The sequence below is a fragment of the Colobus angolensis genome, unplaced genomic scaffold (assembly GCF_000951035.1).
Source record: "Colobus angolensis palliatus isolate OR3802 unplaced genomic scaffold, Cang.pa_1.0 Scaffold306, whole genome shotgun sequence".
Classification (NCBI taxonomy): domain Eukaryota; kingdom Metazoa; phylum Chordata; class Mammalia; order Primates; family Cercopithecidae; genus Colobus; species Colobus angolensis.
Window position 1 is genome coordinate 3,103,332 of NW_012116333.1, and position 17,571 is coordinate 3,120,902.

At 56.2% G+C, this 17,571-nt stretch overlaps 1 protein-coding gene across 1 annotated transcript in view; it reads right to left on the reverse strand.

The window, feature by feature from the left end:
* Positions 1–1,795: 1,795 nt before the first annotated feature.
* The window catches only part of OGDHL (oxoglutarate dehydrogenase-like), a 27,167-nt gene continuing 11,391 nt past the window's right edge, over positions 1,796–17,571 (reverse strand). Inside the window, exons 7-22 of the mRNA XM_011950395.1 lie at positions 16,606–16,718; positions 13,973–14,152; positions 13,712–13,840; positions 12,764–12,943; positions 12,310–12,462; positions 11,619–11,721; positions 10,957–11,085; positions 9,833–9,983; positions 7,927–8,054; positions 6,888–7,066; positions 5,425–5,496; positions 5,181–5,306; positions 5,020–5,092; positions 3,578–3,741; positions 3,247–3,401; positions 1,796–2,503 (exon numbers count right to left, since the gene is read on the reverse strand). Coding sequence (XP_011805785.1) covers positions 2,380–2,503; positions 3,247–3,401; positions 3,578–3,741; positions 5,020–5,092; positions 5,181–5,306; positions 5,425–5,496; positions 6,888–7,066; positions 7,927–8,054; positions 9,833–9,983; positions 10,957–11,085; positions 11,619–11,721; positions 12,310–12,462; positions 12,764–12,943; positions 13,712–13,840; positions 13,973–14,152; positions 16,606–16,718 — 2,159 coding nt within the window. The 3' untranslated portion in view covers positions 1,796–2,379. The remainder of the gene's footprint in view (positions 2,504–3,246; positions 3,402–3,577; positions 3,742–5,019; positions 5,093–5,180; positions 5,307–5,424; positions 5,497–6,887; positions 7,067–7,926; positions 8,055–9,832; positions 9,984–10,956; positions 11,086–11,618; positions 11,722–12,309; positions 12,463–12,763; positions 12,944–13,711; positions 13,841–13,972; positions 14,153–16,605; positions 16,719–17,571) is intronic.

Below are 17,571 nucleotides of genomic sequence, written 5' to 3' on the forward strand. Positions count from 1 at the left end.
GTTCTTATGTTTATAGGGTTTGGAGTCCTTTTTTATGTGGTTGGTTTTCCCCAATTTGGTAATCTGGTGGTTGCACCTCTTTCCTTTTTTTTTTTTTTTTTTTCCTAAGGAGACAGGGTCTTAAACTCCTGGGCTCAAGTGATCCTCCTGTATTAGTCTCCTGAGCAACTGGGACTATAGCTAGGAGCCACCATGCCTGGCTGACTGTACCTATTCCTGCAGGAGATGCCTCCCAGCCCATCTACAGCCTTCCTGTACCCACACTGAGGAAGGGACTGTATGCACCTCAGGCAGGCCACATCCATCATCTGATCCCCAAAGGCTCCTGCACAGCCCAGGTGCCTCACCAGTTGCTGCCTCAGCCAACTGCAGGGAAAGCCCAGACTAGTGGTTCTCCGTGGGGCCAGGAATGCACGGTATGGGAAGAGCTCATTTCCCAAGGGAAGCAATGTGGTCTTGTGGACAGAGGTGAAGTCCAAAACCACCACTTCCTTAGCAAGTGGCCTTGGGCAAATAACTTTATATGAACCTCGATTTCCTCATCTCTAAAATGGACATATTCCCAACATGCAAAGCCATGGTGAAGACTAGACAGCATTTAATTACACACGCAAAACATCCAGCAGAAGGCCCAAGACACGGCAGACACCATAAATGGGGGCTACAATTCTTTTCACTTTATGTCACTTTGAAAGCCCCTGTGGTAGGAATCAAAGTATATCTCAACAAGATATACTTTTTTTTTTTTTTTGAAACGGGAGTCTCTCTGTCACCCAGACTGGAGTGCAGTGGCACGATCTTGGCTCACAGCAACCTCCACCTCCCAGGTTCAAGTGATTCTCCTGCCTCAGCCTCCTGAGTAGCTGGGATTACAGGCACACGTCACCATGCCTGGCTAATTTTTCAGCAAGCTATTTTTGAGGCTGATGAAACTTAACACTCCACCACCCAACCTCACGCTGATTGTTTTAGGTTGCTCGTGCCAGCCCGATGGTATTTCTGTGTCTGTTCCAGAGAGGTTCATCTCTTTTCCTCTTCCTTCAAACACCAGCTCTTCCAGGGATCCTTCCCTGACACCCACAGCCATCTGCATTGACCTCTAACGTAACTCATAACTCAATGAATTAAACAGCTGACACATCTCCCCAGTGGACTCCTGATGTGAAGGGCCAGCACGCAGACGGATGCCTTCCACCCGGAACCCAGTGTCCACCAAGGAGGAAGTGCTCTGAGAAGGGGATAAATGAACAAATGATCTGTTCCAAGCAAAACATCCCTCCCCTGCGGCAGCTTCTCCAGTATCTCCACAGGGAAGCAAAACCAACAAAAGGCCAGATTGGAGAAGCCAACAAGACACTACCTGGTGCTCAAATGAAAATCTGGCACAATGGCTCACACCTCTCATCCCAGCACTTTGGAGGCTGAGGCAGGTGGATCACTTGAGGACAGAAGTTCGAGACCAGCCTGGCCAACATGGTGAAACCCCGCCTCTATTAGTAATACAAAAAAATTAGCTGGGCATAGTGGCGCATGCCTGTAATCCCAGCTACTCGGGAGGCTGAGGCAGAAGAATCACTTGAACCTGGGAGATGGAGGTTGCAGTGAGCCGAGATCGCGCCACTCCACTCCAGACTGGGCGACAAGAGCGAAACTCCATCTCAAAAAAATATCCACGGAGGTGGATATTTTCTTCTCTCCATTTTTTTTTTAACTTTCTCCCCATTCCCTACCTTCTCTCAACCGCCTATCCCTCCCCCAGTCTTACAACATGAAATGAAAACAGCAAATCTCTCTGAAGCATGTTTTTATTTCTCTGTGATTTGGTTTTCTACTTTGGTACACATGAGCTGTGGCTGCATTTCACACAGAAGCTGACACATCTCGCAAGAATGCCCCATAAAACAGAGCGCAAACACATCACCCCGCAGGTTCACTGCCCCTGGCAGTCACTGCTCAACTCCCTACTTCTAAGAGCACAGAAGAGAACATCGCTTTGAATTTACAGATGAGCGAGGGTGTGGCGAGCAGCAGCCAGGGCTGCCAGGATGGGAGCAGCCACAGACACAGGTCCCCGGGTGTCCGTCTTGAGACACGGGTGGAGAAGCCGCACAAGAAATTCCAGCAAGATGGGAGCAGCTGGGGGATGCGCCAGCACAGCAGCCTGCCTATAGGACTCCTCTGGCTCCCTCAGTCCTGGTAGATTCTGGCATGACACCAAGGCCAGCAGTGCTGGTTCTTTGGTCCTGTCACTGTGTGAGTCTGTTTTATCCTGGGGCCCGGTAGCCCCTCTCCTGGGCGGGAGTTCCACCCCTCCCCTTTCCATCACCTCCTTGGTCCCCAGCCGACCCACAGCGAGACCTACACAGGTCTTGCCCAGCTCTAAAATGTCTTGCCCTCAAAGGCCTGGAGATTGAAGGCAGTATCCAGAAACTTCTTCAGTGACACCAGGTGAGTGTTCCTGTTTCCTGTGGCTGGTGCAGCCGCTGGGTCCCGGCCGACATACCTGGAGGAGGAGAGACAAGCTAAGGTGAAGGCCGGGCCTAGCCACCTCCCCACCCCCACCTTCACCCCAGGACTGCAGGGGGCACACATCTGAGAATGGCTGACCTCGAAGCTACAGGCCCTGCCTTTTGGCCCTGGCATCACTTCCAATGAGCTGTGAAGCCTGGGTCAAACTCAAGTCACGCAGCCACAGAAGAGTGGAGAGAAACTGTCCCTCCATGTCACTGCACTTGCCCATGAGGACAACAAACGAGGCAACAACTCAAAGGCTTTGGGGACAAATACACTTGGCTTCTTGGAGTTTCTCAGGACCCTCTCCCATCTTCCCAGGGACACATGATGCCAGTATTGAGGACCCACCATGTGCCAGGGCTAATACATACATCAGATCTAATCTTATCACCGCCCTTTGTAGAGATACAGGGACTAAGGCTCCAAGGGGCTACATAACTGGCCTGAGATCAAAGGCAGGAGTTTTGAGACATGCAGCAGGTTCTCTAGTTCAGTTCTGGCTGCAGAACAAACACAAAGCCAGTCCAGATGATGCCCCATCCTTCATGGGTAAGCTGTCCCACCACAGACAGGGTGCACAGAGCTGACACAGACTATGGGGCCAACTCCTTGGTTTCCAAAAGCCCAGAGAAAGGCAGGGCCAGTTCCAGGTAGCATGGCCCATGGGATAGGCGGAGCCAGGATGGAGCCTCAGGGCCGAGGTGAGGGGCAATCAGCAGCCCCACCATGTACCATATGGGCCGCGTGCGCCTCAGGATGGTCATGAAGCGTGGGCTGATGTAGTCATAGTAGCCCATGTTCTTGTGCTCCTCCTGACACCAGGCCAGCTCCGCACCTGGGTACTTCTCTGCCTCTTGCTTGATCAGGTCAAAGGGGAATGGAGAGATCTGGGGAGGGAGGAACAAAGGAGCATAGCCAGAGGAGGGGCGGTGTGTCCCCAGCACCCCCCAACAGGAGGCACAGGGCCTCACCAGCCTTCACCTGGCCTGGCTGGCACACTGGCCAGAGCCGGGGCCAGCGACATGAGCTTGCACAGTTGACTGTGCAAGAGGCTCAGGCGCACCTGCTCCAGGCGCGTGATGGCCACCTTCTCCTCCAGGCCCTGGCTGCTCCGCTCCTTCACCAGGTCATAGTACACCTTTCCCGTGCAGAAGATGAGCCGCTGCACCTGCTCAGGGGCCCGCGCTGCAGCCCCATCTTCAGGAATCACCCGCTGGAAGCTGGTCCCTGAGGGACCAATAGGACACGGCAGACATGTCGGTATCCAGAGGGGCTGGGGCAGCTCAGGACCAGGCCTGCGTCCCCAGGCTCTCCTTAGCCACTGAGACTAACTGCAGGTTTGGACCTGTGGCTGCAGTGGACACCTATTGAACTAAAAGATGGAGCAGGGGACAGTTGACACCCTGAGCTGTCATAGGGAGAGGGGTGGAGACACCCAAGGGTTGAGCCCTGGGAGCATCATGTTTAAGGTGACTGGAGGTGGGGGTACAATGAGAAGGGCCCTGAAGGAGATAGAGAAGGCGACATGATGGCATCATCCTTTGCCCCAACTTTGCTTCTGCCCAGCTGTGCCCACCTCCTGCAGAGCATTGCAGTCCCCCATCACTAAGCAGATGTCCCAGGAGGCTGCTCCATGCTCCTCCTCTTTCAGCCTGGCAGCTGAGCCCTCACTTGCAAGCCCCATCCATTCCTCCTTCCTGAGCCCATGATCTTGACCCCAGGTCAGGCCCACTGCAAAACCTCTCAGGAGGCTACTGTAGTGTCCCTGCATCCCTGCATCTCAGGTGAGTACTCTAGGGCAGAAAGGCCAAACGGATCCCAGGCCCTCAAGAGAGAAGCCAGCACAGGGCAAGCAGCCCAGGTAGTCTAGTCCCGACATCAGAGCTCTAACTGCCCACTTCAGCCACCCACCCGCACAGAGGGGACATTCAAACAGACGTGGGAGAGAATCCAACCCCTGTCCACGCTGAGGCCCTTCCCGGCCCTCCGCCTACTGCCTAGGACCATTTTCCAAGACAGCTCTGCTCCACCAGCCTCACACCTGTCCTTCCCTGGATCACAGTCACCTCTCAACTGCAAGTATAGGTGTTTTATCTGATCTGACTCCCAGGTAAATAAGGTCAAAGACTCCTGGAGGGGACACCAGGACCCCAGGGCCTGTAATGTCTGTTTGGCTCAGGAATTTTAAAAATGGACAAAGGAATGAATGATACTCAATATCTTGCAAACTCAGCAGGCCTCTGGCAGGCCTCAACCAGCCCTGCTAGGGCCTAATGGGGCCCCAGTGGACTCTGCCATGGACTCAGCCCACATGACCTGAGCTGGCCCAGGTCAGCCACTGTGCCAGCCTCCCAACCCTATTGCTAGTGGGACCATGCCAGGAGCTGCTGCAGGTCAGCAGAGCTACAGACAGAGGAGAGGAGATGGAGGAGCCCCAGGAACAGAAGCCACACGATGGGCCACCTCCCCAGTGTGGGCCGTCCCACACCCAGGCCAAGCACGTACCGGATACCATTTGGTCAAAGCTGGACTTGGCCTCCGGGTGCCTCAGCAGAGATTTAGGTGTGAAGATAATCAGCTGGAAGGGAAACACACGCCCAGCTGCCAGCTGGCCCTGTCTGGCCAGGGCCCCTGCGTGTAACCCCTGCCCTGGGACGGTGACTCACCGGCTTCCGGAAGGGCAGCAGGATCTGCCGGCGCAGCACGTGGAAGTAGTTGGCTGGTGTGGAGCAGTTGACCACGATCCAGTTGCAGTCATAGAGCTGACTCACCTCGAAGTCCTTGGTGAATGCCTGTGGGGACGAGATGCATATGGCCAGGGTGGCTGTCTGCTGCACCCACACCCTGGACTCCTAGCCCTGTGGGCACAATAGGGCGTGCCCCTGTCCTGGGGACAGCAGCAACACTCACGGGGTAGGCATCGGAGTCATCATTGCTCATCTGCAGGAACCTCTCAGGCCTCGCAGACGAGTGCTCTGGGCCCTGAAAGCAAATGCCACATGGCTGGCCCCCACCATAGGACAAACATCTGGCCCTGCAGGGACCCTAGGCTCAGGGGAGAGTCTGGAGGGCATCTCAGTGGAGGCGCCCTCGCCCTGGAGCCTGAACCACAGAAATGAACCAAGAACGTGGAACAAGAGCAGAATGGGCATCCTCACAGTGGGGCCTGCCCAGAGCTAGCACAGTGTGTGAACTCGCAGGGATAGAAGAAAAAGCAAAAAGCCCGCACTGAGATGTGCTTTCTCTGGAATGTCCTGGAACAGTGGCTGCCACTGACTGAGCACTTGCTACAGGAGGCGGAGTTCTAGGTACCCCACACAACTTACTCGCTAATCCCCAAAAGCCCCATGATGCAGACTCTTCCTCACTGCACAGATGAAGAGGCAAGGAGAGGGTAAGAAACCACCCATGACCACACAGCCAGGTAGGGGCCGACCCAACTCAGCCTGGGCCTCGCCCACCCTCACCCACATGGACCGCTCTGCTCCATGAAAGCAGCAAGACAAGCCCAGGGGCATCTCCAAGCCGGCTCCTGCAGGACGGGGGTGACCCGCCCCACAGCCGTCACTCGCCCCCTCTTGGTGGGGATGGCCAAGGACCCAGCCCCCTACACCCAGCCTGGCCCAGATCCCGCCTCCCAAGAAGCTGCCTTCACAGTGGGCAGCCCCAAGCAGGGAGCCTCACCTTCCTCCTCACTGAGCCCCAGTGTTGTGAGGATGCCGAGTACACAGCCTGTAAAGTGCTCAGAACTAAACACATCGCTCGGGCATAATGGTGGCGATGAGCCCCCTGCCTGTCTCCTTCTGCCTGGTCAGGCCGCCTGCCCACCAGACGGTATCACATGACACTCTGCTCCCTCCTCCCCTCCTGCTAGCCCAGGAGCCTCTGGAGGATGCGGCCAGCCTGCATGTCTTCCCTCTGTCCCATGTGTAGATGCAGAGGCAGGTCACACAGGAGGGGACCAGAGGACAGGCAGTACTGCACAGGATAGCTTCAAAGCCCAGCTACTAGCTGTGAGACCTTGGGCAACCTACTCCCCTGCTCTGTGCCTCAGTTTCCTCATCTGAAACGCAGGAACAGGGCCTACTTCATTAGGTTGCTGTATGGATTGGAAGAGTTAACATTCAGAAGCATTGAACAGCGCCTGGCGCATAGCACGCACTCATACGCGGTAGCGCCTTCTGCCAGGGGTAGCATCCTTGTCTCAGCAGCTGCAGCACGCACATGTGCAGACCCCACCCTGCGCAGACCCACGTGCTCCAGGGGCCTGGAAAGCACATACCATCCAATTCAACAAGGGGCCCAGGGTCCATCCCGTCCCTCCGAGGCCCACCAGAGCCCACCAAGCCACCAGCCACCACCGCAGCCCTCACCATGCCTTCCATGCCATGGGGCAGCAGCAGCACAATGCCGTTATGCCGCACCCACTTGGCCTGGCCGGTGCTGATGAACTGGTCGATGATGCACTGGGCCGTGTTGTGGAAGTCCCCAAACTGGGCCTCCCAGAGGACCAGGGCATTGGGGCTGGCCATGGCATAGCCCAGCTCAAAGCCTAAACAGAAGACAAGATAGAGCTTGCTGCACGCTGTCACCAAGTGGCAGTGGCTCCAGTCAAACTCAGCCCTTTCTCAGTATATCCTCCACGCCTCCCCCCATCCTTCTCACAAGCCAGGACGAACCCAGGGATTCCCTGGGATTCAAAGGGTAGAATGTACCATCCTGGGAGCTGACAACATGCCCAGAGATGCTACCCTCAGCCCTGCCATCATGTGTGGTCAGGTTCAGCCACATTTAGGTATCCTGGGGAGGCAGCAGGGACCATCTGTCAAGAACTCCTTAAAAACATGCAGAGCTGCTAAGAAGGGGTAGAAACAACCCTAGAGGCATCTCCCTGGGGGCGGGGAGCTGCCTGGGGCAGGCAGTGAGGAGGAGGTGAGCCAGCTAATGATGCAGCTGAGGGACAGCATGTACAGGGGACACAGGCAGGGAAGCCCAGAGCCCAGAGAAGGGATCTCAGTGCAGCGTTCCTAGGGTGCAGGGCAGAGGAGGTGAGATGGGGCTCAGAGGAATGCGGGAGGGCTGGGCCAAGAATGGACTGCTCAGCAGCTGGAACCCACAGCAGACTCTGTTGGGCTCTCTGTCTGTGCCCACTGGGGCCCTGATACCCACAGAGCCCCCTCAAAGCAAGCAGGGCCCCTAACTGGGATCCCCAAGGGGCCCAGATGGGACACGATTTCATCTCCCACATGGCCTTAGGTGGGGGCAGCCCAATCACCATCCCCAAGGGCCATCCCCTCAGGGCCTCTGAGCATCTCTCGCCCCTCCCAGGCCCTGGCCCCAGTCCCTTCCCAGCCCATCTCTGGTCCCCAGGTGTCTGGGGCCTGCCTGGCTTGCAGGAGAGTGTGGACCCACCCAGGACTCCGTACTCCGAGAGGGAGCTGTTGCACACGGTGTACGGGGCCTGGTCAGGCCAGAGATGATTCATAGGCACACACGTCCTGCGGTCAACCTCCTGGTCATGGAGAACGTGGTGCCGGTGACTGCAGAGACACAGACCAGGACAGGGACAGAGGGCAGGCGGGCTGGCACCTGTTCACCTGGAGCAGGGGAGCTGGGCAGCAGGAGGCAGGCAAGCCTCCGTCACTGTCCCAGGAAACCTGCAGGGTCCCACAGGATGGCATCCAAGAAGGCTGTGGAAAACCAGAGCCATGTGGTCCCTCTTGCAGTATGCCCCCTGCCTGCCGGCAGCCCACACACACCACGCACTGAGGGGTCTGTGGGAAGGAACTGAGTTGTGGCACCTCCCTGCGTGTCAGCTTCTCACCCATAAAGAGGACCTGATGAGGCACTTCCCAGGTGCCAGCTAGAGCCACCTCCTAGGGCAGCCTAGAAGCTGCCCCGTCTTGCTGGCTTCTTTATCATCTCACCAGCCCTGTCCCAATTCACAACAGACAGAAACCACTGTGCAGTAGCCGAGGTGGGCACAGTGAGGGGCGCCTGGCTGAACCCCAGACCCTGGCTAGGACTGACATGTAGCTCAGGGTGCATCAGAGGACCACCTGGGCCCTGGTTGGAGCAAGATCAGCAGAGACGAGCAACCAGGAATAAGAAAGCCAGCTGGTCAAGTCCTGGAAGCCACACCACACTGGCTTGCTAACCAGAAGCAGACTGAGGCAGGACCTAGAACATTTTAGGGCCGCGGACCAGAGGAAATGTGGTGTGGACAACTGACAAGTGTCAAGTCCCCACTTGGACTCACAAAGACAACTACAAACAAGCAAGATAGGGGCTGGCTTAACAGCAGTACACACACATACACCACACACATACATACACATGCCACACATACCACACACATATACGTATCCCCACTCATCACACACTACACACACACAAAACACACACACACACACACACACATACCACACACACCAAACACCACATACCACACACCACGCATACGAAACACACCACACACACACACACACCACACACATCCATGCACACACACCAAACACCACACACACTATACACACCACACATACATACCACACACACCACACACACTACACATACCACACAACACACACCACACAGACTACACACCACAAACACAAACACACGTACCATATACACACACACACACACACATACACACCACACACACCCCCACATATACCACACATCACAAACCACACACACACCAAACATGACACACACCACATACATCACACATCACACACACCACACAATACATACCACACACACACTCCACATACCACACACCATACACACATACCCCCTCACACACACCACACACATACACACCCCATCCACACACACCACACCCACACACATTCCACATACACAATCCAAACTCCACACACACTCCAAACGCCACACACACATCACACACCCACACCACACACACACCAAACACACCACACACACGTACCATACAAACCCCGCATACACTCCCCCCACTCACCACACACACACACACACCAAACACACCACACACACACACCACACACAACTCCCCCCACACTCACCACACAACCCCCCAACACACACACGATCCTAAGCACCACAGAGGGCCACAAGCTTGACCTCAGTGGACAGCTTGGGCCCAGCAGTGAGCTCTGCACACTCACCCTGGGGGGTCAGCAAGGTGGCCCTCTGATAATGCCGCCAGAGGGCAGGGGCTAGGGATGCTGTGAAGATCCCACCCCAACAAAGGCCCCCCTTGGGATCCCCAAGCCAGGCCCAGCTTCCGCTCCAGGTCTCCTGTGCGGATGCTGAGCCCCACCGCGCTCACCTGAACGTGCCCCTCTCCACATCCTGCCCGCTGAGCCGCACGTGGATGCCCTCTTTCAGCAGGGAGCCAAAGGCCATGTACTCTGCCAACGCCCAATCCACTGTCCGGTTCTTGGTCATGTCCGCACGGCCCCGCAGAATGCGAGAGAGGCCTGTGGGAGGAGAGTGCTGGCCTGAGGGCCACGGGACAGCCAGCCCTGGCGGGGGTACGTAGGTGCTCAGCACACACCCCGCACAAAGCAGGGCAGCCGTCTGTTGATGTGGCTGGAGGGCAAGGATGCTGCAGGAGGGCCCAGGGCCAGGCATCCCTCCTCCAGCTGAGACAAGGGGCCACCCTGAGCCCGTGGGGAGGTACAGCAGGTACCACTTGGCGAGCATTGGCCTCGTTCCAGACACCATCAGGCATGGAGTCATTTACTGAAATTACACAGCTGTCAAGGTACTCAGATCTGACCCCAAGTCCCCAGACCTATGCTGTGCTCCTGTTGGCCCCACACACAGAGGCTAACACACAAACAGAGCAGGCACATGCCCCAGACGCTGTCAGCAGCTGCCCCAGGGCACTGGGTCTTGGTACAAAATGTAAGGGAACCCCCTCAGAACTCCTCCAGGTGGGTCAGAGGGTGTGTAGCACCTCAATACAGCCACAGAGGACCCTCCGGACTTCCTAGGCAAAGGTCACAGTGGCCCCAGCCAAGAGGCCCCCGGAGTGGGTGGCTGCCCGCAGTCACTGGTCCAGGCCCCGGCAAGCCGTTGTCCTTTCAGCTGCAGAATCCTGCCCAAGTTCCAGGCTGCGTTCCAGCCCCTGCATGGGAGTCCTTGCTTTCCTGCTCTCCTGCCTGACCCAGGGACGCCCCAGCAAAGTCATTTTGAAAACCCAACCTAAGACTTGTCACTGGTACCCAGCTGGGAGTGTGGCATCTGGAGCTGCCCAGCTCACCACGCCCACCCTGAGAAGAGCTACTGTCACAGGCACAGACGAGGTGCCGAGAGCTACGTGGACCCACCGCAGACTGAGCAGGAATGCGACACACCACCTCTCTTGCATCCCAACCAACCTCCCTTCGAGGCACAATGTTGGGGTGGGGCCAGCAGCCTGGGCTGCAGCCTGCCCAGCAACCTCACCAGTGTGGATCTTAAAGTCCTCCAGGGGCACAGAGCTGGCCACGCTGCCGATGTGGGTGAGCACGTCCTCAGGGATCCCCGTGGCTGGGCACGTCATGCTCTTGGGCTCCCCATCTACGTTGAAGAAGCCTGAGAGGGAGAGAGGCTCTGTCCACACTGGGTCAGTGGTGGCCTCTGATCCCCCTGGCCAGCCTGCCTCCCCAGGACTGAGGGGCCCATGGCTTCCTAAACTCCACTGTCACTCCGACTCACCCTGAGCCCACCCTTGGGACCTGTGACAGCTGGACAGCCACAGCTGCAACTCCCCCACAGGCCCAACACCCACCTCTGGGCCCCAGGGTCACAGCTGTTCTAACCCTGCCCCCAGGAAGGCCCTCTGAGCACCCCGGACTCAAGTATCCAGTGCCCAGGGCTTCCTCTCCCTCCTCCCACCTGGCTGTGCCCTCCCTTTTCAGTGAGCACCTGGCCATCCATGATCAGAGAGCAATGTTATCCTTGACTTGCAGGAATCGGCCCCACACAGCTTTAGGACCTCAGGGATAGAGCCTGCAGCCTCTAGACTAGGCAATGACAGCTGTCACCTAGGGCCATTCCAGTCCTGACCCCAGTGCAAGACTTCAAGGCCCAGGGTAGTCTGTCTGAGCCACACACTGCTCGCTCACCAGGCCAGGGGGAGTCCAACCAGTGCTTTATATGCAGGATCTTTTTATCCTTGGACCTGCCATAAGCCTCCTCACAGATCCGGTCGTATTTCGCAATTTCTTCCTGGAATCAGGGGGAAGGTGTGGACAGAGCAGCAAAGCCCTGGGCAGCCAGAGGCCCAGTCCACTAGGACTCATAAGTCCTGGTCCCCGTTACCAAGTTCTTCTAGAACTCTCTGTCTCTGGTCAGTAGGGACCTCATGGCTAGAAGCCAAAGTCTCAGAGTTCAGGGGATCCTGCACGGGTACCCTGAGGCTGGGCAGGCCTGCAGTATGCTCAGCAAGGGGATCGGAGAAGACTCCGGAAACTTGTAGTCCTTGCTCTCAGAGTTCCATGAAGGTGGAAGGACCAACACTCCATAGATAATCATGGGGACAACCCTAGCTCAGGCCCGCCTCCTACAGGAAACCTTCCTGCACACCTGCTCAAGGCTGGGCTTCCCCCACATTGCAGTACCCACTGTGTCCCACCTGGCTGTAACTGCATCCTTAGTTCTTGGTCCCCTTTGGTAACTGGGGCCTCTTGGGGACAAGGACCACAGTGGCTACTTCTTTAAATCCTTAGGGCTCAGCACTGGGCTGGTAACATCTACAACCCCTCCCCAGGTCCCCACGCAGTTTGTCCTAGGTGCCCATGCAGCCTGCCTGCCCACCTCAAACTCCTGCAGGGTGACCGTGCCCTCGGCAATCAGCTTGTCTGCGTACTTCTTCAGCACAGGCACCTGTCTGTGGATCTGCTTGTACATGAGTGGCTGGGTGAACATGGGCTCGTCCATCTCATTGTGGCCGCGCCGGCGGTAACAGACCTGCAGGAGCAGCCAGAGGGGCTCATGCTCTCCCCTACGCTATGTGCTCAATGTAGCTGCTGCAAAATTGGAGAATATCCAGGTAGGGCACACCCACTGGGAGCCCTTTGAGCTCCACTATCACCTATCACCGAATGAGTGTCCCATCTCAGGCCTTTGCACAGATTGCTCTTGGTGGCACAAATCTCTCATCCAAGAAGCACTCCCAGCTCTGAGTGCTGAAGATGCTGAAGACCAGGCTGGCTCAGCACAGCAGGGATGAGTCACCCACCCATGCCTTGGCCTCAGTCCCCAGACCCACCAGGTCTACGACAACGTCTTTGTTGAAAGTGTTTCTCCATTCAGCTGCCACACTGCACACATATATCACAGCTTCTGGGTCATCGGCGTTCACGTGGAAGATGGGCGCATTGACCACCCGGGCCACGTCGGTGGGGTATGGTGAGGAACGGGCCATTCGGGGGTCTGTGGTGAATCCAATCTGCAGAGGCAGGAGAAACCTGCTGCGCCTCTCTACTTAGAGTGAGATAGAAGGTGCCAGCCTCGGGGACTGAGCAGGGGGATGCTCAAGGTCCCCTGAGGTGCCCGGGGGGATGTGGGACACAACAGGGTGATGGTGAGCAGCCCCACAATTGGACACGGCAACGGCTCCCACGGAGACAGCAACAACACCAGCCGGGTGGAGCCTGCTCTTTTTTGCCAGTCACTTTGACACACTGGTAGTGAGGAACACAGGCCTGAAAAATCCCAGTCCCAAAAACTGCTAATTGCAACCTGGGGCAAGATGCTTACATTCCCACAGCCTGTTTCCTCATCTATAAAAAGGGCTCACTGAAATTCCTACCTCATAGGATGTTCACAGAAGATGACGTGACTTAATGCAAATAAGGCAATGAACACCGGGCTTTCTGAACTCCAGATGAGTTGTTAGAAGCTCAGCTGCCTTAGAGAAAGGGCACCAAGGTCCCTGTGTCTAAGATTGCCAATGCAGGGCTGCACACAGCCAGCCTCCATGAGGTACTCGCTACATAGGTGCTCCTTTGGTCTTTCCAGCCCTGCTTATCCCTCCCTATTGTGTCCCTCAATTTCACAGACCAGGATGCCAAGGCTGGGCAGATCAGGGTCCTGCCTGGTAAGCAGCACAGCAGTGGGCTCAGAGCCAGAAGCATCTCACTTTCCCCTCAAGCTACTTCCTGGATTTCCAGGAATGCTGACACTGTGAGACCCAGCGTGGAGCCTACACGCTCACCTGGTTGTTGACGACGACGTGCACAGTACCATTGGTTGTGTAGGAGGGCAGGTCGCTCAGGTGGAAGGTCTCATATACCACACCCTGGCCGGCAAAGGCGGCATCCCCATGAACCAGGATGGACATGACCTGCAGGGCAGGTGTGAGCCAGGAGGGGCTGCGTAGCCCAGCCCCGCACCTGTACTGTGGAGACCCAGGGCCTAGCCCTCTGGGCCCACCCCGCAGGGCCCAGGTCCTCGGGGCTCTCTCAGGTGAGCTTGCCTTCTTGCCCTGGACGTCTCCACGGTAGAACTGCTCTGCCTTTGTCTTCCCCTGCACCACAGGGTCCACTGCCTCCAGGTGGGAGGGGTTGGCGACCAGCGACAGAGTGATGTTCCGGTTGGTGACACGGTTGATCCTCTCGTGGTACATGCCCAGGTGGTACTTGACGTCCCCGGAGCCCTGAAGGTGGAAGTGGGAACATGATGGATCCTCCCCTCCCACACCAGACACGTAGACAAACAGGCAGGCACTGCAGCCCATAGTCAGGTTGGCACATCCCCGGATCCCACTGCCTCGGAGGGCCAAGCCGTCCCTGACCCCTCTCTCCTCATCACACTGCCCCTCCTCACTGGCCCGAGGGAGGAAGACAGGGACCCTGGGCCTTGGCTCAGAGCCTCTCTGCACACTGACCACGGAGCAGGAGAGCATGGGAGTGGGGAAGGCCATCCAGCGGCAGGGAAGACAGGGAGAGAAGGGCAGGGCCTAGGCATCAGTGCGGAGACCCTCGGCCAGGCCGCCAGCAAACACTGAAGCTGAATCCCCCGACTCCTCACACCAAGGGCAGCAATGAGGGACACACAACATTTTACGATCCTGAAGCAAGGAAGACTTACAGCATTCTACACAATATCCTAAGACTGAAAACATACAAGACACCTAAATTCTAACAACTTTGTCATGAGGGAGCAAACCCCCGCCCAGCGATAGGGGAAACATATCAAGCTGAGAAAAACATTCATAAACAAATGCAGGAAAAGGGCAAATTCCCTCAATGTACAAAATGCTTTTACAAATCAGGAAGATAAAGCCCAAAAACTCCACAGGAAAATGAGCAAAAGCCACAAGTGGGAATTTACAGAAAAATACGAATGGCTCAAAAGCATGTGAAAAGATAAGCAACTGAATTCATAACAAAGAAATGCATTACAACAAAATCCTCTTTTGCACCTATCATATTGGCAAAGATGAAAGGATTCGAGAGCATGTGGGAGGAAGTGGGGTGAGGGGTCTGGCACCGTCACACACTGTGGATGGGCTTGCTGACATCTGCCAGCTCCTGGAAGGGTCATTCAGTCCCACCCCCTTAGCTCCAGTCACTGCTCTGCTCCAACACCATCTAACAGATAAACTCGCTCACACATGTGCAAGGACCCTCATTAGAACAACCCAAGGTCCAGCACAAGGGATGCTCTAGCTGTAAGAAGCCTGTGTGCAGGCAGGAAACAATGACAACTTGTTAAGTGAAAACAGCAAGGTGCCACCTGGCGTCACGGCTATGCCCATGGCGTCTTACAAATAAAGCTGTGCTAGACAAAGAGGTTTGTCAGTATCAACATGAAATGTTTCTAGAAGTACACACCTAAACACAACAGAAGCACACAAACAAAATTGGCCACAAGAATGGAGTCTCACTGAGGAACATCTTCTCATTGTATAACTGTTGTTCTGTTTTGTTGTTTTTACAATGATCAAATTTCTTTTTCAGTTGAAAAAAATAGTAATTTCATTTTAAACATCCTTTGACCAAGTATTCCAGTATACACACATCTTTGACTCATCACTTTTATCCATTTTACAGAAGAGCAAACTGAGGCTTAGAAGGCTGAAAGTGCTAGAACAAAAGGAACAGGATGTCAGAAAGACCTAGGCTAGGAGCCAGTAGGTATGGGTCCACACATGCACACACACACATAGAGGGAGCAGGTTGGAGACAGCAGGAGAGACAGTCCTGACAGCAAAGGGACACAGAGGAGGGAGTGACAGGCTCACTGTCCAGAGGACCCACAGAGCTACTGAAAGGGAAGACGGGCAGGACTTTGAAAGAGGCTAGGCACTTGGCCGGGCGCGGTGGCTCAAGCCTGTAATCCCAGCACTTTGGGAGGCCAAGGCAGGCAGATCACCTAAGGTCAGGAGTTCAAGACCAGCCTGACCAACATGACGAAACCCCATCTCTACTAAAAATACAAAAATTAGCCAGGCGTGCTGGTGCATGCCTGTAATCCCAGCTACTTGGAAAGCTGAGGTAGGAGAATCGCTTGAACCCGGGAGGCAGAGGTTGCATTGAGCCGAGATCGCACCACTGCACTCCAGTCTGGGCAACAAGAGCAAAATTCTGTCTCAAAAAGAAAACGAAAGAAAGAGGCTAGGCAGTCTGGGCTGAAGGCCTGGCCAAGGCCTCCCAGGGAGGGGGTGGGCACAGGAACATCATTTCCTCAGCAGGTCGATGGGTAAAGAAAACCATCCTCACCGCCCAAGGCTCTGTTGGGCAAACAAACGAGCAAGGGAGTCATTCCTGGCTGATGGACAGGACTTTGGACATGGAGGCACAGCCACATGAGCAGAACTGAGCCAACTTCCAGCAAGACTTTGCGTCTCTGGGCTTCAGATTCCCTAGCTCAAAACAGGGAGGTTGACCCAGATTATCCAAGGGCCCTCCCAGCTACCACAGACTGCAGCTTTTGCTCCCAAAAGCCTTAGGGGCCTCAGGCAAACACCCAGCCTCTCGCTGGCTTCTCCACATGCATCATCTCAAGGTTTATCTCAGCCCGGAAGCTCCCAGTCCAGCCCCTCCCCAGTTCACCTCCCAAATACCCAGCTCTCCAAGGGTGCCGGGACCTGAGCGTGGCACCCACCTCGTCTGCCGCCTCCAGCTTGGGGTCAAACTGGCAGAAGATCTGCTCCAGGTCCTTGCGGATCACGTTGGCCAGCACGTTCAGCCTGCCCCTGGAGCCAGAGGGGCCGGGCTCTCACCTGGCAAAGCCCGTAGGCCTCAGGGTTCCCTCCCCCACTGTGGAGGCCTGGCCTGGCCTAATACAGCCCCTTCATGCCCAGAGCCCTCCTCAGGCCACCCAATCACCAGGCACCATCCTCTCCTGCTGCTGTAATGGCCCGAGGCCTGAAGTCCTGTGTTTCCTTGCTGCCTCAGGTCACTAGGCCAGCTCTGCCTAATCCTCTCACCAGACACTAGGCATTCCCAGGCCCCCCATGACAGACAAACCCCAAGTTCCTGGTAGGCCAGCCACAGATGGGGACCCCTGCACCATGCATTTGGATGCCCTCATGCTGATGCGGTCCTGGGCTAGCCCAAGCACAAGCAGCTCCCTGGTCACAGGAAAGGCCCAGGGCCCTTGCCACAGGCCACTCTGCACATGTGCACACGCCCACTCAGCAGGACCCCAGCCACAAAGGTCTCCGTCCCCCAGGCTGCACTCCCCCTCCTGCTTCCTCACAGGCTCCAGCTCAGAGGTAAAGCCCCACTGCTGAGCAAGCCTCCCAGATCTTCATCAAGGTCAAGGGAAACATGCAGTCAGCTTGCAGCCAGGTCAGAGACCCTCGGCTCATCTCCACAGACCCGCCTGTCGGAGACACAACTTGGGAACAACTGCCCAGGCCCTGCCCTCCCTTCCCTGGAAGAAACCCCTCCACCTCTCCTTATTCACAGGAACCTCAAGAAACACTTTGCACCCCTTTCTGAGATCTCACCCTTGCTAGGGACAGCAGCAACATGGCCAGGGAGAGAGGGTGCCTGATAACCTGGTTAGTACCCGGCCCCAGGTGACTCTGGCCGAGTGCCTGGCAATTTCTGTGATGAGAAGGCC